This window comes from Poeciliopsis prolifica, unplaced genomic scaffold, assembly GCF_027474105.1.
Source record: "Poeciliopsis prolifica strain line A6 unplaced genomic scaffold, Auburn_PproV2 SCAFFOLD050, whole genome shotgun sequence".
NCBI lineage: Eukaryota > Metazoa > Chordata > Actinopteri > Cyprinodontiformes > Poeciliidae > Poeciliopsis > Poeciliopsis prolifica.
The window spans coordinates 2,629,612-2,650,347 of NW_026562425.1; the positions used below are offsets into that span (position 1 = coordinate 2,629,612).

A 20,736-nucleotide genomic window follows, 5' to 3' on the forward strand; every position below is an offset into this window, starting at 1 on the left:
AAGAAGCTGGATCGTCAAAACATAAACAGAGCAGAAGACAACCTTGTGTGAACGCAGCTAGCTCGTATTGTTGTTTGACTTTTTTTCTTTTTTAGCAAGAGGCAGCTAAATGCAGGCCCTCCTAATGTCGTGTATTTGCCGTCAGAGAACTCCTACTCAGGGCACTTAGCTCGTTTGCCAAGTAGCGAGGTGGAGAAAACAAATCTGCAATAAAGATTAGGACTAAACTAAGAAGTGCGCCTCGTCGGGCCTACGAGTAGAGGTAACGCTAGCAATGCTAAGTTAGCAATTTAAAGTACCCGCATTTTGACAGCTAGCTTGTTGAGTACGACTTGAATGCCTTGTCTTAGCTTCAATGTTTGTTCGTCTTACACATACTATGTAGCTTTTACTTTCGATGAAACGAGTGTCAGGTTGAGGAACAGTCGCAGAAGACTGACACCACAAAGCAAACACGGCTTTGGTTGGGCCTTTGTGTCGGCTAGCTGGGAAGTCAGTTGTGTTATATTAGCTGCAGCATTGTAGACCTGGTAAAAGTAGCCTGATAGTAAGTTTTAAAGTTATAAGGCTAATCTGCGACGGAGATGATTTAATTTCTGGTTGTTTTCGCTTTCTTTTCTTACTTTATCTTCATGTTTGGTCAGCAAACATATTTAATGCTCCTTTCTTGCTTGATATCTTACAGTTTCTACCTCAAAACGACGCAGGAGACAGAATGGCTGAAGCTGACGGAAAATCCCCTGTGCTTAATGGTGGAGTATATAATAATGCACAGTTTTGTAGACTTAATCATAGCCACATATGTTTTTGTGCCTATTGGACTTGCGAGCTTATCAGAAAAAAAAATGCTTGTGTTTATCAGGTGGTTCAGAAGAAAAACAGCCCGGAGAAGAGCAGCACAAGGACAGGGACGCCTCTGGAAGTAAAGACAGTCAGACACAATCTTCTTCTGAAGACGGTAAAGCTGATTTTGTATTCTTTTTCTGTTTCCTTGAAAATGTTAGGAGCCACAGTGTGCTCCAAGTCAGTTTACTTCACCATTTTGTTCCCTCTTGTTCCCATTTTGTCTGTTACTACTTCCAAACAAACCATTTTGCACATGTGTGCTTAATCCAATGCTAGTCAGCTTTTTTTTCCTTTTGTAATTAAAGTAGGAATTTTGGAAATATATTAGATTGATCCCATATGTTTCAAAATATTAACACTGCACTATAGCCATTCAAAAATCATAATATTGCTATATTGACAATTTAATTCCAAGTCTCAGGAATTCAATCTGTACATGAAAGTGACATTTTCTGGTTGATGGAGTATCGCTGCAGAACAGTCGTGAGTGTAGAGATAGCCGTTCAGGACTTGATCATCACAAGTTTTACATGAAGGCACAAACCTACAGAAGTATGAATATCCATAGGATGCTAAAGGTCACAGAGGGAAAGAAAAAATTAACTGAATCTTCTTGAATCTGCCACAGAGACTGCGTTGCCTTGACATATTGGCCTTTTCCTGTTTCCACAGCTCCCAAAGAAACAGTAGAAGCGTCTGGAGTCAAAGGCATACCAGAGGCAGAAGGAGAGACAGCTGCAAGCAGAGAAGGCGAGGAGGAGGAGGAAGACACGGACAGCATGGACGGTAGTGGACTGTTTTCTTTCACGGAGGACGGAGAGAGGGAGAGTGAGGGTGGGAGACTAGAGAGGGGCAAAGAGAAGGATCGAGGAAAACGGGCCCCTAGAAAGAGAATCCGACCTGGAGGGGGCACTAATCACTCCTCCAGCTCAGACGACGACGACGACGATGATGAGCCAAAGGAGGAGGAGGAGGATGATGACGACGATGATGACGATGAGGCCATGGAGACATGGCTGGGCGCCGAGCTCCATGACCTCTGTGGGCCGACGTGGCAGGCGGTGCCCTCTCTTCGCTCCAGAGAGATCGGCAGGAACTCACACCAGTTTGTTCGGCGTGTGTGTGGAGCCCGCGGCCTCGTGCAGAGGCTGGAGCTCCAGGGACGCTTGGAGCGCCACACTGGCTGCGTCAACACGTTGCACTTCAACCCCTCTGGGACGCGTCTGGCGTCAGGCAGCGACGACCTGCGGGTGGTGATCTGGGACTGGGCCATCCGCCGGGCAGAACTGGAGTTTGACAGCGGGCATAAGAGTAATGTGTTTCAGGTGAGGTGTGGGGACGAGAGTCAGTTCATTCTTGGGTTGTTTAAAATTTATCAGTGGCTGAATATGTAGACATGTTCAACCACTGTTTGCCCATCCATCATTCACCCATTGTCTCTATTTGTCCACATATCTATCCACTTTTGTGCCATTCATGCATTCTCTCTCATTTTGTCCATCCATCCTCTTTACAGTTTTTCTTGTTGATGTAGCTTCATATTCAATGCCTAGCAACTGCAGAAATATCTTCAGTAAACATTTCTCAAGCTCTTTCAAAAATCTGGTTTAAACTATGAGATGAAACAAATGTAAGAACCTTGTAAATTTTTGCAATGGTTGTGGTTAGTAAAAAAACAACAAAAGAACAATTACAAATTGTTTAGCACTGATGGTATTTAGGTCACAAACCAAAGGACATTTTCTGGTTAAAATACGGAATAATATCATAAAACAATTTTAAAAGTTACTGAAGTAAATACAAATGATTAAAGTAAAATCATAATCTGTATGTGACTGATATGGGTTTTCTTCTTGCTCTTGGGTTCTAATAGGCAAAGTTCCTGCCTCACAGCGGAGACTCCACCTTGGCGATGTGTGCTCGTGACGGTCAGATCAGAGTCGCTGAGCTCTCGGCCACGCAGCGCTGCAAGAACACAAAGCGGGTAGCACAGCATAAAGGAGCAGCACACAAGGTGGGCATGCTGACAAAGGCTGTTGTAAACCAGAAAGTGAAAGACTTCTGTGACTCTTATGCCTTTTCACTTTTGTTTTTATCGTGCCGTCAGCTGGCCCTGGAGCCGGACTCGCCTTGTTCGTTTCTGTCAGCTGGAGAGGACGCCGTGGTGTTTGGTATCGACCTGCGCCTGGATCGTCCTGCCAAGTAAGTTCTATTCGTTTGGGGTTGGAATGAAACGTGTTAAAGCAAGAAAAGAACAAAAACTGCTTCTTAAAATTATCTTGGGCATCACATGCTTCACAAATCTCTCTTGTAAATATGTTGCATGATTCATGTTTATTTAACATCACACCTGGTGTTAAGTAATGTTCTGTGTGAGTGAGTAAGCCACTGCCATAAAAGGTTAATGAATTTAGGTATATTTAGGATTTCCAACTGTGCTTTGTTTGCATGTTATATTGCTGGAGCTGACATGTTTCCTCTTTGTCTCCTTATCTCTTGTTTGGCAGTAAACTGGTGGTTGTAAAGGAGGGCGATAAAAAAGTGGGACTGTATACCATCTTTGTCAATCCTGCAAAGACACACCAGTTTGCAGTTGGTGGGAGGGATCAGTATATAAGGTATGAGTTGTGCTCTGGCTCCTGCATTCTTTATCCTGCCTGATTTATTAGAAGACCTCTGAATTTAATGTGACTTTGTTTTTTTACATGTTTTTTCTTCTTTGTTTTTATTTTCTGCTGTTTTTTTTTTTTCTTATTAGAATTTATGATCAGAGGAAGATTGATGAAAATGACAACAACGGCGTTCTGAAAAAGTTTTGTCCTTCACATCTGGTCTCCAGCGAGTCTAAAACCAACATAACCTGTCTTGTGTACAGTCATGATGGCACAGGTAGAACTCAACCATTTTTCATCTTTTGGCTTCCTGTCAGTTTAATGTACCAATATGTCTGTCTGACTACAGCAGTCTGACCTGTTGTGTCTCTCAATAAAAGATTTACTATGTGTTTGTCTGTGCAGAGGGACGCTAACATTAGATTTGGCATCAGCTGCATAAATGAATCAGTTATTTGGATGAGCTTTGAACAATAGTTAAAGGTTTAATTATCTCAAGCAAATATACAGTAGACTAAAATTAACAGAAAATATAGAAAATTTTAATATCTAGATTTGGGTAGTGTGAAAAAAGTAACTTATTTATTCATTTCAATTTTCCATCTTGTTTTGTCTTTGTTTATCTTTTCTCAATATTCTTTTCTTCCACCCTTCTCTTTCCTCCATCCTTCTCTTGTATCATTTGTCTTTTCTTGTGTCTGTTCTTCCTCCAGTTTATGCTTGTGTCCTACCTCAGCTTACATTTGTCATTCTTTTCTCCTTTCTGTCCTCCTTCCTTCTGTCCTTTACGTCTTCTGTGCTTGATTTTGTCCTTCCTCTCTTTTAGTTTTTTATTTTTTTATTTTAAAGGACTGAAGTGACACAAATTGAAGACCTCTGCAAAAATATATGTCATAATTTCTTTGTGAACTTTTATATTTTAAAATGGAAATAAATGATTAATTCAAGCCCAGAAAAGTTCTGAATTTTAACACATATAAAGTGTTGCAATATTTAAATTACTTTTTGACGTTTTAGAACTCCTGGCAAGTTACAACGATGAAGACATCTACCTATTTGACTCCAACCACAGTGACGGGGCAGACTATCGCAGGAGATACAAGGGGCACCGTAATAATGCCACAGGTATTTATTTTTTGCCAATAAAGCGGCAGAACAAGGAATCATCTGACTGGAAACAGATGATGTTAGTCTCAATAATGATTGGAAAAACTTAAGAGTGAACACACTATACCTAATTGTTACACTAACAGCAGCACTCTGCTGTTTTGGAATTTATTATTGATTATTCATAGCTTGCCATTTTAAAGTTTAGTGAAAATAAACTTAAACTAATTTTTGTCATTTTACTCATGCCATAATGAGGTTTTGTTTATAAGTTCTAAAGAAATTTAAATCTGTGTGGATGGATCATACGTCTCTCTACTCCTCAGATTCTTTGGTTTGTAAAACGAAGCAGCCATTTTGAGTTTCCCTCCAGCTCTCACACTGACTCTGCGTCTCTTCTGTTTCACAGTGAAGGGTGTGAACTTCTACGGTCCCTGCAGTGAGTTTGTGGTCAGCGGCAGTGACTGTGGTCATATTTACCTGTGGGACAAAAACTCTGCTCGCATCGTGCAGTTCATGGAGGGAGACAGAGGAGGAGTGGTGAGTTTTAAAATAAACTTTAAAATATTACATTAGTTGGTTAAACTTGTAGCTTCAACTTCAAGGAGTCAGTTTGTGTAAAGCTAAACAGATTTTTGTTCCGTTCACTTTCACTTTTAAGTTCAGGGTTTGTGATGTTCAGTGATTGTCTGGTAACTCCAGGTGAATTGTCTGGAGCCGCACCCTCACCTGCCAGGAATGGCGACCAGTGGGTTGGACCATGATATCAAACTGTGGGCACCCACTGCTGAAAACCCCACTGGACTCAAGGGTCTGAAAGAGGTATGACTCCTGCTCAATCCCATTTCTTAAAAATTGATTTTGGTGCACAGGTTTTATATGATAAATACTGATTGATTGGGTTTGGTAAGTTTCTATCTGATTTTCACAATAAAATCCTAAAACTAAGAGCCTCAATTATGGAAAATTTCAGAAGGGTTTTATTTAATAGGGTACAAAATGCTTTGAGTGAGTTCTTACACCTTTATTTGGTAACATTTTTTTGTCAGATTATTTTAAACCCAATTCATTTCCTAATTGCTTAAAGGCTGATATTGTTCATACACTTTTACAGTCCAAGAAATTGTGATGTTCATCTTCATATTTTACCGATCGCTTCTTGTGTTCTGAAAGGTGATGAAGAAAAACAAGAGGGAGCGCGATGAAGACAGCGTGCGTCATGGCGACCAGTATGACACCCAGCTGCTGTGGTTCCTGATGAGACACATGAGAAACAGACGACCTCCAAGGGTGAGTCAAATAATCCTGTGGTTTCAAAGATTTAATTGGATTATCTATTTTTCAGTTTGGAATATTGGCATGAACTAATTGCATAAAACAAAGGTGCTTTAAACTACATAAATTACCAATATTCCCTCAGAATGCAACATTTCAGTTTGAAATTTTAAAAACTAATGTTAAAAAAATACTTTGAACACAAAAAATACTGGTTTACAAGGTGAATTAATTTTGGCTACTGCTCCAAAAAAAATCAGTTATTTTTCAACGATTTTCGAAACGCAGTAACTTTCCTTAAAAGCTGTTTCTTTTTTAATATGACCTCTTCAATTTATTCCAAAGTATGAAAGTGAATGTAAACAAAGATTTAATGATTTAGATGGATGGATGGTCAAAAAGATCAAATTAACAAATTTGGTCTTATATTTCTCATTTAGATTAAAGTAACTGTTAATCAAAAAATTAAATTTTGGGGGCACAGATCTTAATCAAAAATTTATTGATTCCTCATAAATTTAAATTAAAATGGCATTTGTTTTTGGAGAAAAATGGAAATCCGACATTAAATTGATAATAGATAATTCTGGTTGCCTTGGTTCACATTTTACGTTGTTTTGAGCCCTAACTGCTAAAACATGTCAAAACAAATGTCAAAAAAAACAAAACCTGAAGTTTATTCAAATAAACTGCAGTCAAATAAGGATGTAGGATCAAAGTGGGGACCCTAACAGCGAGATCTGTGCTGGACAACGTCCCACTTTTCTGTCAGAAAAAGCACTGGTTCTACAAAATGGATTTAAAGCCTAATGTTTAGCGGCGGCAGCATTGTCTTCAGCAACAGTGATCCTGTTTCAACGCAGGCTCGCCGTGAGGGAGCAGACGCAGACACCGACGAGTCCTGGAGCTCTCCTGACTCCTCTGACGAAGAGGACGGCGGTCCGGACCACGTCCAGTGCATGTCGTCCTGAGCCCCGGACAAACAGACGTACACCCACATACATAAACTGATACTCACAATTTATTGCCCTTGAATCGATGCACATAGGCAAGCACTATCGACACACTGGCACGAGCCACAGACGCATACAAACGCAACCAAGCAGACACATTTACCTTAACGTACTATACTGTTGAAGCAGAGCGACGACGATGTGTGCACACGCCGACTGTAGATTGCAACACTTCCACAATCCTGTTTCTTTAGTGGGAATTTGTGCACAGAGGCTTAGTGAGCGCTTAGGACCTTCTGAACCACTCGGAGGCCCCCCTGTTTCTCTACGTGCCGGTGACTCGGAAAGTTGTATGTGGCGAAAGGCGGGCGATGTGCAGTGAGCTTTACGTCACCAGCAGACCCATAACCTCAATCTGGGTTAAACGACTCCTGCTCTCGAGAAAGAGTTCAGCAGAAAGGAAAGGAAAGGATGCAGGCATACACCTTCAACTATCCCCTAAATGTGATTCCCTTTAAGATTTAGACTGCGTAGGGGCGAGCTCCGCTTTAACCCCGGTCTCATAATTGCTTGTTTGTTTTTAATTTGGAGCAGCTTGAGGCGGTAGTTTTCTTTTTTACATAATTATCTTTGTGCTTTCCTGTTCTTTTCGTCACTGCTGGTTGCACTTTGAATCAGGGACGAATTAGTGAGCTTGATGATGGGGGAGGAGCTATCATCTTGAATTTGTCATAGGAAACGCAGCAGCGGAGTTTAATTTTTTCTTTGTCCCTTTTGAGATGGGATATTTTGCACTTGCGTGATTCTTGACCGAGAAGAGGTCGTTTCCTTCGTTTTCTTCTTCCTCCCTCTCTCTCCAAATTGAAACTCATCTATGACAGGAAAGCTTCAACTCACCTCTTGATAAATACGACAAATCGGAGGTGAATTTAACCTCTCAGGGGGATTATGTGATTGCATTTTCCCTTTTTTTTTTTTTTTTTTTTTTTTTTTAAACGCCAGACCCAACCTGGATCGGTCAAAATGTAAACACTGCCTATGAGTGAAGAAAGAAGGGAATAATCTAGGTTGCAGTTATTTCAGTGGTTCATTCACACCTTATCCTTTCTTGCCGTGACTGTAAAGAACAGGTTTTGAGTTGAAGCAGTTGAATCCCTCAAGCTTTTGGCAAGAAAGTCTAAACTGAAGTCTTGAAAAGAAGACTTGACCCAGGTTGGAGGGCTTTTGGTTTTGCATTCAGCACATAAGTCCTGTCTGCGCTGTCAACACTGGCTGAAAGATGAGGACGGAGGGAGCGGCTGGGTCAGTCTGCTTACCAGTCAGTTGCTGTGTGAGAGCGATAAAGTCGAGCTTTTCTCATTTTCTATGAGAACCGTAGTTAGTTGAATTTATATGTACATATATATAAATATATATTAGAACTGTAAAATACAAAAAAGAAAAAAAGGAAACAAAAAACTTCAGCAAATGCTGTTTGACTTCAGAAAAAAGGAGACAAAAAAAAGTCAAAACATTTGATTGGTATTGATGCAGAGATTTATATTCTATACTGTATGAGGAAAAAATACTTTTAAAATCCACGGGAGAAAACGTTGATGTGTTCATTTTTCTTTCCCCGTTTCTTGACCGCTGTCATTACAAGTATTACAACTTTGATTCTTCTTGTTCAGATAATTGTTCCATAACTTTGAAAAGTTCTATCCAGATTTTCCCATGTGCTATTTTTTTGACATCTTGCATACATATAAAAGAAAAGGCTTTGATTAAACTATTTTTCCCACCACTGCCTCATATTGCATTCTACTGGTTTATTTGGAAATATGTACAATTTGTGCAATAAAGAAAAAGATGATGCTCTTGATGTTGTCATTTAGTGGTCTGTCATTGCTCTGGTCCCAGAACAAAAGTGGTCTGTACTGGTGCAAATGTACGTTGATAAATATATTCCTTAAAATAAATTCAGATTTAGGTTCTTTTCATGTTAGAAATTTGAAGTTTTTACACCAGTGATTTTTTTTGTCACCTTTTTTCATTCAATTTCTTAAGATTTAACTTGAAAGGCATGTTCTCCTGTTTTTCCCATTTTGAAGTGTGGCTAAGAGAATCAGACATAATACAGTACAAATTATGGATGACAAAAGTTCTAAGACTAATTACAGATTTGAGATATTGGAGAAAACATGGGATTTTCATCTGAAGGCTTTGAAATCTGAAGATGCCAGTAATTGAGAGAAAACTTTTCAGCAATGTTAAAGTTCTTAATTGAAATAGCCTGTTTTTACATCTAAAATATAATATCGCATGGGTGAACATCATATTTGTTTCTCTCTAGAATCAGACCCTGAGGGAAGAAGGTATGTATGTTTTCATTTTGAGATTTCAAAATTAATTTCATCACAAATCTTAGTTTTTCTTTTTTTATTCAAGAGTGGAAAATCAAACTCATAAGAGCATTGGAAAACATTCACTCAAAGAGCTGCATGTAATCCAACAGGACATCCTCATCTAGCAAAAAATCCTGATACACAAACACACATTAAACATGTATGACCCCAGAGATCTGATCTGTTTTAACTGAGAAGATGTAAAAAAGCTGGAAGGAAATTCCAAAATCAGAACTCAACAGGTTTGAGACAACTAGACATTTAATTTCAAAACAGGTTCTGTCATTAGGAAGGGGGTTACTGAGATGAACACAGAAAGAACTTTGGCAAAGACAGGGTTCAAAAACAATCTTTTTTTTTCTTCACAAACAATCCTTTAGTTGAAGGACCTGAGTGTACAAAGGTTTTTGTTGTCCTCCTGCATGTAGGAGTCGGGCTCAAATGTCCAATACAGTCTGTATTTTTTGCTGAGAAAATACTCCAGGAGGCACTATCAGGCTTTCACTGACTTCTTTTAAGTCAGTGTTCAAACAAGCAAAAATCCCCACAACAACAAACATTAGCAGCAGAAACCAGAGCAGTCTTATTCTTTAAACTCCAGAAACTGCTGCAGTCTTTTTCGGTGCTCTGCAGACATCTGGACAGCGCTGAAATGTAGAATAAAAATGATTTCATCAGAGTGTGCAGGAGGACAAATTCATCTATTACTGCATTTGTATTATTTATTTTTTTGTTTTAAATCAAGCACAGCTTACTTTAAATGACTTCCAAAGGTGGTGGTTATCCTGTAAATGGCAGTCTTGAGCGTGGCTCTGAGAGCAAAGCGCAGTGTTTTGTAGGTAAAGTCCTCCATGCTGTTGGCGGACCTGACCGGCTTACTGGAAGCATGAGGCAGCTTAAAGTGTCGATCGACAGCCTAGAAGTGAAAAGGCAACAACAAATGTTAGTCTGTGTAACATGTGAAGCTGCAATCTGGCTTCTATGAAAGAATCTGTTGACTTTTCATTGAAACAGTGATATAGTCAAGAAAGTTAGCTTAAAATTTCTACTTAAAGTAACATGAATATCCATATTAATGCAAAGATAAAACAAACCTTTTTGTTTGACCTTTTTTTGGATAAATTGGAACAGAAACATGACTGGATCACACCGAGTATTTAGTAAAAACAATCATATAGTTGGGCTTCAAGTATAGGAAGAGATGAATTGAGTTACTTCTTACTAATCCTAAACATTTTAATTATTGAAAGCTGTTGTCTCATCTGGGATCTGATCTTTATATCAAAAATTAGAAATGAATCAACATAAATAATTTGTCTGAGTCCAACACCATCATTAAGCTGGATACACACTTCCAGTGAACTAAATATAATGGATGCCACTAAGAAAACCATAACTCTGCTGCTTTCTTCACCACACAAATCATATGGGACATAGGCCAAAAGTTTAAACAGTCATGTCTGCAAATATTTATATCTTTTCAAACCTTCAAATACCTCATGTACTAATAAATGACAATCTCCTGTGTAGTTGAGCTGAGGTGAAACAAAAAAGCCTGTCTGATTACAAAGTATTGAGCCTGACCAATATTTAGCATCAAGAATTCTTTCCATGAATTTCCAACATCCAGTGAATTTACCTTATAATGAAGCACATTAAACCATGTCAACTTACCTCTTGTAAGTGCAGCATGGAGCTGAGAATGCTGGGTAATGTAGTCTGAACAACCCCAAACTGGTCCTCTGTGAAAGAGGCCTGAACCAGGTATGACAGCGCTGCAGGGTGGATGCAGGAGAAAACGATGAACATGACATGCTGGACTAATGAGTTCCATCTGATCGAGATGGAAACACAGACATGTTGTCCTACCTTCTAACGCCCAGATGTGAGCCTGGCTGTCGGCGAAGAGGGCCTGACTGGAGGCTTCTGGAAGCTGCAGAACAAAACATCAGTCAGTGAGCGTTGTCTTTAAGACACAACACCGACTAATGAGACCCATACGGCTTCACAGATCAGCTCTGGTGGAAATTCAAGTGTTTTCGATTATGATTTTGAAAATTAGGTAAGTCTTATCGTTATGTTTTGGAAGATTCTCTGAAGACTACAGGTGCGTCCCAATAAATGAGATTATCGCTAAAAAGTGAATTGTTTTAAGTGTTAATTTCATTTTGCAGTGTCATTTCTGTCATTAAAGGGCTAAGTTTTAAACACCTGTATGGATGCTGCATGGGCAGGTAGCACAGTTTAAAACATTATGGTTTCAAAACTGCAGTTTTCAATAACTGAATAGTCTTTAAGCCAGTTTTTCCATCAGTACTTGCAAGTTAAAAAAAACAAAATAAATAAATCTCAAGTGGCATTCTCCAAGAAATAACATTTTAGCTAACTTTTACAACATTCTCTCAACACTGTGTAGTCCACAACGCAGCATTAAAAGCAGAAAAATAAAACATTCTTTTTGTTTAATGCATGATAATTTTCAGAGAAATTTAACTTTAGTTTCTAAAATAGACACTTCTAGGTTCAAATTACTTACCTTTTAAGGGTAAATGTTAAATGAAATATACTTTTTGATAAATTCTAATCTATTAAGATGTACCTGTATGGAAATATGTCCGATTCTTCCAAGCATAATTTGGGGTTCTTTGGTTCAAAATATGACAAACTGCATATGTTAAAACATTTAAATATTTTATGCACATTGTATTTCAGCAGCGCAAAAGTCACTAGAGAACCTAAGACTTAGTTGAGTTTCTTTTAAATGTTCACAGCTGTAAATTCAAGAGTTGTTAGTTGGACACATGTCCATGGGCTACATTACATGCTGCAGTAATTAGAGGAAGAAGCATAAATCTCAGGAGACAAAGTACCACCAATTGTGTGATGTTGACAGATATCTGGTGCTACAAAAGTCCCGGCGTAATTAGAAAAGCAAAGTTTTGTCAATAATTGATAAGCACAAATAACAGGTTTCATCATCAAGCAAGAGTTTCAAAGCATGTGTTACATGACTCCTTAATCCAAGCTTTCAAGATAATTAGCCAGGCTCAGTGTAACAGCTAGATGGAAAAGAGCTACATTAGTAATGCTGGCAAGATTAGGCCCAGAACCAGAAGGTAGATTAGTGATTTGTTAGAAACAAATGAAGATCTGTGATGTCAGATAAGAGCATGCAGCCGCCCATCGGTGTTCATGCACATGCTTCACACATTCTTACCTTGTTAAACAAATACATTATCAGCACCCGCTTTGCCATGAAATTTTTAACCTGTGAGAAACAATTAAGTGCAGAAATTTTTGATTTCAAACAGCAAAAGAGCTTCAATCAAGTGATCACAATCAAATAAGACCATTTTTTTAATGTGAAGGCATATTTTCAGTAAAAATAAAAACCAAACATGATTTTTCAAACTCGTTACTGAATGTGGTGTTTGTATATTTGGTGTCAACACTTTTACTAATTCAGAAAACTCATGAAATTATTTTATAGTTATGATCTCTGTAATGAATTTGAGTGAAGAAAGCCTTAAATCTGAAGTGTAGAGCTGGACAGACTCATACAATGCCTTGTTAAAGTATTCACAACCCTTGATTGTTTAAAACTTCAATGTGTTTTAATTGGGATCTTATGTAAAAGACACTATAGAAAAGTTATAATAATAAAAAAATAAATAAGAGAATCATCCCATTAACAACCCGGCTGGTAATAAAGCACAGAATAATTCTCACTTTAATGAAAGAGCAAAAAGACTCAGTTTGATGCAACAATGTAATTTCACTGAAGTTTAATCCAAATCTAAGTTCTTCTTTTATATTCTCTAAAAGATATTTCAAGAATATTTTAAGCAAAAACAACATATTTAAACTAATTTTCAGGAAACATTTTTTTTATTTAGGAATATTAATGGTTAATCAGGTTGTTGAAGTTAATAATTATGTATTGTCTGATTAAGTGTTGCTTATGTTAATTTTTGGTGGTTTTAACTGGTTGTAGTTGACGTGACAATGGAAACACGGTTCTCCTTTAATTCAGACTTTGTGTTGGTCTAACACATACAAATCTGATCAAATAAATTAGGTGAATATTTTTGAAAGGCACTGTAACAAACTTAGCACTGTAACATTTTAGTACCTGTTCTTTTCTGTTTTGAAGGAACTGGGCCAGAAAACTTGGTTTGGTGGGTTCCTGTTTGGGACTGGGAATTGAGGCTGGAGAGCGTGGTGGGCTGCTGCTGACCTGTGACTCTGGAAAGACAAATATTCTCATCACTTAAGTTAAAAACAGTAAGTCATTTGATGTAAGTTTGGCTTGCTTTGCTGCTCAACATTAAGAGATTAAAAAGTAGAGTGTGGCCTTCGTTTAACCCTCCTCTAACCTGCAGAGGTGGACCAGAGTTTGGGCGCCCGCCTCATGATGTGTGGGCTCTGCACCGAGCCGTGCCACGGCGAGAATTGATCCACCGGACCAGTGAGCCGCCGCAAGGTGGGGGAGGAAAAGGGGCTGTCCAGGTCCGGCGTGAACGGTGCCGTCAGAGGGCTGTGTGGACCTCCAGCAAAAGAGCGAGCAAAAACCGAAGCGGGAGTCTTGGTTAGGAAAGTTGGTCTTGGACTAACCAGGTCTTCTGTACCAGAGGTAACTATAAGGTAAAGAAAAAATATTAAATTTAGTGATCTGAAAGGCTTCACCTTTATCAAACGCTTGTGAGCAACTTACATGATGTGTCAGATGAAGTCTTCCTTTCACTGCCACTGGACAGAGATTTGGCCCTCCCATTGGTTGCTACAGTTTCATGATAAGCCACAAGTCTCTGCGTCAGATCAGCCAGCAGAGCCAGACACTCTCTACTGACTGCGTTCCAGTTATGAGGATGTCCACCTGGAAAAGGCAGAAAAAAATACTGCTGAAAGCCAAACTGGATATCGATATGCACTTAAATAAAAGAACCAAATATCATAAGGAATTATTCTGCATGTGGAAAACATGACAGACCTGGTTGGCTGAGACTGAAGACTTCACCGCGTCTGGATGGAGAATGTTTGGACAGCAGAGCCAAGTCCTGCAGGGCTAGGAACTAACAAGAAGACTAGAGTCAGAAAACAGACAATAAAAAATATGACTGTGCAACAACCTGCAAGCTGATTTTTATACCTTCAAGATCATTGGTTGTTGGTCAGTGAGAACTCTGGGAAGACACTGGTGGGAACCTTCAGTAAAAGTTGGTTGCACGGGAAAACTGTACACCTGCAAAAAATATACAAATATATCCACAAAGTTTTCACATGTCTTGCAAAATATTGATACCACTTGAATTTTTCAACATTGACACTTCACAAGCACAAACTTTTCTCTGATTTACTGAGATTTATTTATTTAGTAATTATTGAATTATTTATTAATAACTGAAATGTATGGCATGCATTTGTATTTTACACGGAGGGAGCGAGCCAAGACAACTGGGTCAAAGCCAAGTCTATTATATCACATAGTGCCATGTAATAGTCAGAACAAAACATTGCAAACAAATATAAAGTCAGTTCTACTTGGTTTGACTTGGAAAAAAGTATTTCATTCACATACCTCTGTGACAAAGATCCTAAAAAGCAGCAATGTGATGTACCAGGTGAAGAGGAGGAAGGTGGCGCTGATCCACAGGTGGTAGAGGAGGGACAGGTCCACAAATCCAGTTATGCTGTCCAGACGATGGACAGAGCTGGAGGAGAAAAGGGAGATTCAAACAGAACAATGCTAATTAAACTCCGCACAATGCTCTGAAGGCTCAAAACATTTATGGAACGTATGTATGAAACATATACCTGTCCAAATGAAGATTCAGAGTTTTGCAGATCCATGTTTTTGGTATATAACCTGAAAAAAACATTTTACATCAAAATATGCAAAACAAAAAAATAAAAAAACTGTTAACAATTGTGATCATGTGCAATGAATAACAGTAAAAAACTAAACTATATGGTTAAGATGACTTTTTAAAAATTCTTTAAGAAACAAGTGACTCACCCAGAAAGAAATAAGCAACAGTGAAGTTCCTGATAGAGTAAAATGCTTGAACGGCGCTGCACTTCAGCACTAAGGGCAGGGACCCTTTGAAGTGGAGATATTTGTATTGCTGAGGAAAAAGTAACAGGTGGACTGTTAGTATCGAAGTAGGAACCAGTTTAGCTTGGGATTATTATTGGCTATTTGAGTTAAGGCTATAAATCAGGTAAGAGGTCTACACTCATAATTTTAAATCTTTCGTATTTTCTTCATATACAAACAAGTTAAACAAGTTTTGTAAACAAGAACTTTGGGCATAAATCTAAATTAAATATAGAGCTTTTCTTTTGCTAAAAAGAGTTCTGCCTCTTGTGCCAAGAAGAAAATATCTTCAACTCCAGTAACCTGTTGGGAACAATTCACAAAAGAAAAAAGAAAAAAATAATTCAGTTGTTTATTACGCCATCATTATTTGCTTTAAGCAAAAAGCTTCAAATGAACTATTAAAGGCAATAAATAAGATCAGATTCACGTTAATGATTTGTGTATGAAAACTGAACAGCATAGTTAAGCGGCACTCGTGTCCCTGACCTGAACGGGATGAAAGGAGACATAATTTATGTTATGGATGACTCCCAGGAGGCTGTGAGAGAAACCAACAAATGCTCCAGCCAGCAGAAAGACGAGGTGGTACTCATTGAGCCCCATCTGAGGAACACTGCCGAGGATGAAAAGACACCAAAACAATTAAAATTAGAGAAAAGTACTGAAAACTAAAACTGAATTTGGCCTGGCATCGACTTACCCATCGCTACTTTTACACGGGCACCCGAGTGTCTCATATCTGTTACCAACAGTGACTGCACAACACCAACCGACAATCACTCCCATCAGGCAGTGGGCAAGGGAGTTGATAAACTGGCGAGGGTGAAGCAGCTGGCCCAGCAATGCAATTTTAGAGCAGGCAATAGTCGGGATAACTAAAGATACAGAGAAATACAAGATATGTCAACAATTGGACAGAATCCGCTGGCAAAAAACTGAAAATAATGAAGTGATAATTATTTTAACATAGTTCTTTAATTGCACTTAAATGATCCAGTAATGGAAAAAATGACAGAAATTGCAAAAAAAAACAAAAAAAAAACATGTTTTTACAGTGTATTTTCAGTCAAAACAGGCAATATCCAAACATAAAAATGGCATTTAAAATGCAAAGAAGTTTTTTATGTTCTCTTAAAACCAAGCCTCAAAAAACCTAAGTCCCAATTACCAAAAAAAAAAAAAAAACAAAAACAAAAACAATATTATTGCTCTCTGTCACTCACCTGTATAGTACTCTAAATTCAAGAATCCAACCATGATGACCACTCCACCAAGCAGGATGAAGGAGAAAATCAAACAGGAACTCATCAGCAGAGACAGGCATTCTGGTATCAAAGGAAAAGTTTTTGTTGTTGTTGTTTAAAGCACACTTTCAACTGGGTCAGATAAACAGGTCAAAGGGCACAACCAGCATGGCGACTGACCTGAAATAGTCTGAATGGGGTGAAGAAAACTGAACTTGCTGAGAAACACAAAAACTGCCGTGGTGGGCGGCAACAACAGGACAGACCAGGCAATGCTGGCAGCAGCTCTCCACCAAATAACCTGAACAGAAAAGGCAAGTAGTAATACACCAACAAAATGAAAACATTTATGCTACAAAACTTAGCTGATAATTTCCTCAAGCATTTATAAGCAAAATAAATATTAGCTTGCCATATTTATTCTCTAATTAGCATCCCTGCTGTTAGGTTTCTTCCACTTCTTGTAAATATTCTGTTTTTTATGTACAAAGATGCATATACATTTTTGTCTATTTTTATGCCATTTTCAATAACTCCACAGTTTCTTTCTTATGCTGTAAATTTACTCTCACTTTATATTATGTTATTATCAGTTCTGTTTCTAATATTTTTTTATTTTTGTGTAAATCTGAATGCTTTGACTTGCCACTTTGCTGCTGCTCAACCTGAATTTCCACACTGAACAATGAAGGTTCTCTATTATAAATCAACCTACCACCCATTACTGAATGGGAAAATCATTTTATGACAAATTTACCCAACTTCTCAATTAGTTTTCAAATGCTCTGCTTGCTATAAAGGTGCTGTTTAAAGTCTACAGTTAGAGGAGCCCTGCTGATTGTGTGTTGTACAGATAAGCATCATCAAAAACTTACAACCTACATAGCACCTTCTGAAATCTATCTGGAAAAGCTCCAATTCGCGAAATTAGACTGTTTTATTTTGTGGCTGACTTTTTAAAAAATATATATCTTATATTTGCCAAACCGAGAAAGTCACTAGTAAATATATAATAAGTCTTTGCCAATGTCCGCTAGTACAAATGGAAATATTCGTACAATATGACAATGCTAACATTACATTCACAAACTTTTTATCTCCCAACTTTTGCATTTCATTAAAATAATTCATAAAGTATTTATCCTGCTTTTTTATTTATTTATTAGATTCACATAAATTAAGTTAACTCAAAATTAAGTTAAAAACAGTAAGTCATAAAAATGAACTCGAAGAAGCTAGCATAAACAAATGGGGTAGAGGTTAGCCTCTTAGCTAAGAGATCCAGTTTTGTAGCTCTATAAGTGAACTGTTATCAAAAAGAACTCACCTTGTGGATAAACCAGCAGCTTGTTTCTGAAGGAAACATGATGCTTGTTTGAAAATTACTCCACTCTGCGATAAGGTTGTCTTCAGCTCTCGGGCTGTCAAATTATTTTAGCCTCCGGTATCCACATCTTCTACATCGCGCCACATGCATTCAAGATGCCTCTGAAGGACCCCGATTAAAAGTTGCCCGTTTTACTGCCTGTTAAATATTTTATTTCAAATATATTTTTCTACATAAATGTAGTGCTGAGTTGGGAACACGTAATGAGACACTTAAATAATTGTTGAAATGGTTTTAGTTTTAGTCCACAGAAAATAAAATAACATGGATAAATAAATTAATTAATAAAACTCAACTCAAGGCATCAAGACAAATCAACACGAAAATAAAGGCTCAATGGGAATTCCTAACTTTCTGGGATCAGAATCGTTTGGATAGATCCGCAAAAAATGTCTCTTTTGGTTCCCATAATCGTCCTCGGTGCAACTTCAAGCTTCGGCAAGACTAGCTTGATAAAGTACAACAGTACATAACATTTAATTGAAAAGATTTATTTTAGTAATTCTTTTCAAAAAGTGAAATTCATTTCTAATATAGATTCAACACACTGTTTACTTATGGTAATTTTTATGATCACGGTTTATAGCTCATAAAAATATCCTGGAATATAAAATAAGACCAACAAAATTATTTTGATATAGACATGCTTTTCACTGTCATGTTATTACCTGCATAGTCAAGGTAAAAATGACACACCCAGGCATCAGTTAAATAAACACTTGAAAAATATCAGTCTGTATGTAATGGTCTGAAATAAATGCACTTTTAGATTATTTTCTATGTCAATGAAATATGCATGTATTAAATTAGAATATGTTCAAAATCATAAATGTTTATAATGCCATCAATATTCAAAATTAATAAAGTTACATTCTTGCAGTCTAATAAATTGGCTTTCTATTTTATGTGCTATATCTATATACGTAATATATAGACATACAGTTATATAATAGTGTAAGTCATCTATACATAGAATATCATATTCAGATGGTCTCCTCTGTCTACAAACTGTCCCAGTGTGTCCACTGGCTTCTCAACAGGTATTATCATATCTATAATATGTTAATATTATAGATATGAAATTCCATTATGGAATTTCATTGCACAGTGTACTAAAAATATTCTATTATTTACACCATAAAAGTCAACATAAGAAAAGACAACACAGAAACAACTTATAAAAAAAAAAACAACAACAACAACAAAAACAAGTCCAGCTCAGTTTCAACTGACGTGTCATATTTGAGTTTATAGGATTTGCCTCTTGGTTACAGATATGTATCAAGCATAGCAATTCAGAAAAAAAAATCATTGACTCATTCACTTTAGTGTCACTGTCACCATTCTTGCATGAACTGCCAGAACTGAAGTCATTATGTTTCATTGTGCACAGAACTCTTTCTGCTATAATGAAAGCCATTACCAAAGGAAGGTAAATTGTCCTTGTCTCCATCTTGTCTAATCTGCTTGGTCTCAAAAGCATTGGGTGGGAGCTTCTGTTGTGAGCTTATGGACATGTCAGTTTGAACTTCTTTGTGGGTGAAGGGTTTCTGAACAATTGCAGGAAGAGCGAGCTGCTCCCTCTGGGTCTTCTTGTCGTCCCACAGCTTCAGCAGACGCCGCTGATTATTTGTCATATCCTTGAGATTTTGCTGTAATGACTGCACTTGGTCCTCTAAGAGCATCTTGGAGGTGGTCACATTGGACAGCTCTGCCGTCAAGTCATCAATGGTCACTCTAAGTTTCCCGGTCTTGTCTATTAAGGAGTTGCACTCACGCTCCTTTTCTTCAAAATCATTGACTATATCTTTGGTGGTCTTCCCTGCAAAGTTGGGGCTTCTCTCCAGTCCGATCTCAGTTCGAAGAGCCTTCACTTGCTTTCTAAGTTCTTTGTTGTCCATAGTCAAGATCTTCAGTTTTTGTTTCAGGCCCTCGGTTGAACGCAACCTTGTCTCATTCTGCCTGAGTTTTTCCCTGAGAGCACTTTCCCGTTGTAAAGCATCATCTCTTTCCTTCCGGCAGTTCTCCAAAAGTTTCAGCATCTCAAATTTTGAGGCTTTTTCAGTTTTGCCACTTGCAGAAGCCATCCTGTGGAGAAGTTTCCAAATCAAGAACTGAGGAAAAAATTTTACTGCATATCTTTAGGGATAAACAGAGTCCTTTAGTAGGGTGTTAATGAATCCACAAGCATGTCTGCGACTCAGGTAGGTGACATTCGTCTAAGAGGGTTATCAGTTAGACAAGTAGGCTCCAGTGTAACTCAAAGCTGAGGCTAGAATGACCATTAATTATGGTGCCACCATCCCTTTGACACCGTGTCAAGTGACCCAATTTTTTTTCCCTATTTTGTTAATTAATCTAAAAACGTTGGCCCTTGTTAAACAGTGTAAACAATGGGCAAAGTCTTAATGACAATCTCTTCCCTGTAATAGAACTATGCTGTGTGCCTAGATGTGGTCCATTGCAGGGCTCAAGATTTTCCACCGCAGGTCATTCAAACTGTCACAGTAGATTTTATCGGTTTAGCCTCCATGCAACAGCTAAGATGGATGAGTCAGATGCTAGATGACGACTAAAGACCTGCGTTCGCTTTTAAAGTCAGACACGTTCTTGTAAATGTTGAATCTATACCTATTGGTTACAATCTCATCTTTAAATATTTAAAATATCCAACAGTAGAAGTGGACAGGCAACTTCTAACACTGTTAGAAGGGTCACATTGCTACCTGATGACAGCTGGGGTGACTTAAGGTTCTCAAGTCTAGAATCCTTAAAGTGCATCAAAATCGCAGAGTTCAGTAATTGCAAATGTTGACATTTCAATGAGA

The 20,736-nt window shown here is 37.9% G+C and overlaps 3 protein-coding genes across 4 annotated transcripts; 1 reads left to right on the top strand and 2 right to left on the bottom strand.

The window, feature by feature from the left end:
- On the top strand, nucleotides 1-8,654 carry dcaf8 (DDB1 and CUL4 associated factor 8). The gene is made up of 13 exons (XM_055058223.1): nucleotides 1-262; nucleotides 686-752; nucleotides 863-958; nucleotides 1,519-2,171; nucleotides 2,720-2,860; nucleotides 2,954-3,048; nucleotides 3,354-3,464; nucleotides 3,605-3,735; nucleotides 4,476-4,583; nucleotides 4,975-5,105; nucleotides 5,268-5,387; nucleotides 5,739-5,855; nucleotides 6,704-8,654. The coding sequence occupies exons 2-13, from the start codon at nucleotides 716-718 to the stop codon at nucleotides 6,809-6,811; spliced, it is 1,848 nt and encodes a 615-aa protein (XP_054914198.1). The 5' UTR covers nucleotides 1-262; nucleotides 686-715; the 3' UTR covers nucleotides 6,812-8,654.
- A 542-nt stretch (nucleotides 8,655-9,196) lies between these two features.
- On the bottom strand, nucleotides 9,197-17,998 carry ndc1 (NDC1 transmembrane nucleoporin). Of its 2 annotated transcripts, XM_055058224.1 has the most exons (18): nucleotides 17,849-17,998; nucleotides 16,702-16,822; nucleotides 16,501-16,602; nucleotides 15,978-16,152; nucleotides 15,764-15,890; nucleotides 15,194-15,302; nucleotides 14,992-15,043; nucleotides 14,756-14,888; nucleotides 14,327-14,419; nucleotides 14,168-14,249; nucleotides 13,892-14,053; nucleotides 13,554-13,814; nucleotides 13,310-13,422; nucleotides 12,395-12,445; nucleotides 11,047-11,110; nucleotides 10,852-10,952; nucleotides 9,933-10,093; nucleotides 9,197-9,824 (listed from the first exon to the last, which is right to left on the bottom strand). In XM_055058224.1, the coding sequence occupies exons 1-18, from the start codon at nucleotides 17,885-17,887 to the stop codon at nucleotides 9,761-9,763; spliced, it is 2,010 nt and encodes a 669-aa protein (XP_054914199.1). In that variant the 5' UTR covers nucleotides 17,888-17,998; the 3' UTR covers nucleotides 9,197-9,760. The 2 variants fall into 2 exon arrangements, with proteins under 2 accessions (XP_054914199.1, XP_054914200.1); XM_055058225.1 differs by lacking the exon at nucleotides 12,395-12,445.
- Nucleotides 17,999-18,787: 789 nt separating this feature from the next.
- On the bottom strand, nucleotides 18,788-20,717 carry zgc:113691 (uncharacterized protein LOC503529 homolog). The gene has a single exon (XM_055058415.1). The coding sequence runs from the start codon at nucleotides 19,993-19,995 to the stop codon at nucleotides 19,282-19,284; it is 714 nt and encodes a 237-aa protein (XP_054914390.1). The 5' UTR covers nucleotides 19,996-20,717; the 3' UTR covers nucleotides 18,788-19,281.
- Between the last annotated feature and the right edge of the window lie 19 nt (nucleotides 20,718-20,736).

Coding starts and splice junctions, on each gene's coding strand:
- zgc:113691 (XM_055058415.1), bottom strand. CDS start 19,995: ATGGCTTCTGCAAGTGGCAAAACTGAAAAAGCCTCAAAATTTGAGATG.
- dcaf8 (XM_055058223.1), top strand. CDS start 716: ATGGCTGAAGCTGACGGAAAATCCCCTGTGCTTAATG. Junction 2,172..2,719: donor ATAAGAGTAATGTGTTTCAG/GTGAGGTGTGGG, acceptor GGGTTCTAATAG/GCAAAGTTCCTGCCTCACAG. Junction 2,861..2,953: donor ATAAAGGAGCAGCACACAAG/GTGGGCATGCTG, acceptor TCGTGCCGTCAG/CTGGCCCTGGAGCCGGACTC.
- ndc1 (XM_055058224.1), bottom strand. CDS start 17,887: ATGTTTCCTTCAGAAACAAGCTGCTGGTTTATCCACAAG. Junction 14,420..14,755: donor TTAGGATCTTTGTCACAGAG/GTATGTGAATGA, acceptor TATTTTTTGCAG/GTGTACAGTTTTCCCGTGCA. Junction 12,446..13,309: donor TTCAAAACAGAAAAGAACAG/GTACTAAAATGT, acceptor TGTTTCTCACAG/GTTAAAAATTTCATGGCAAA.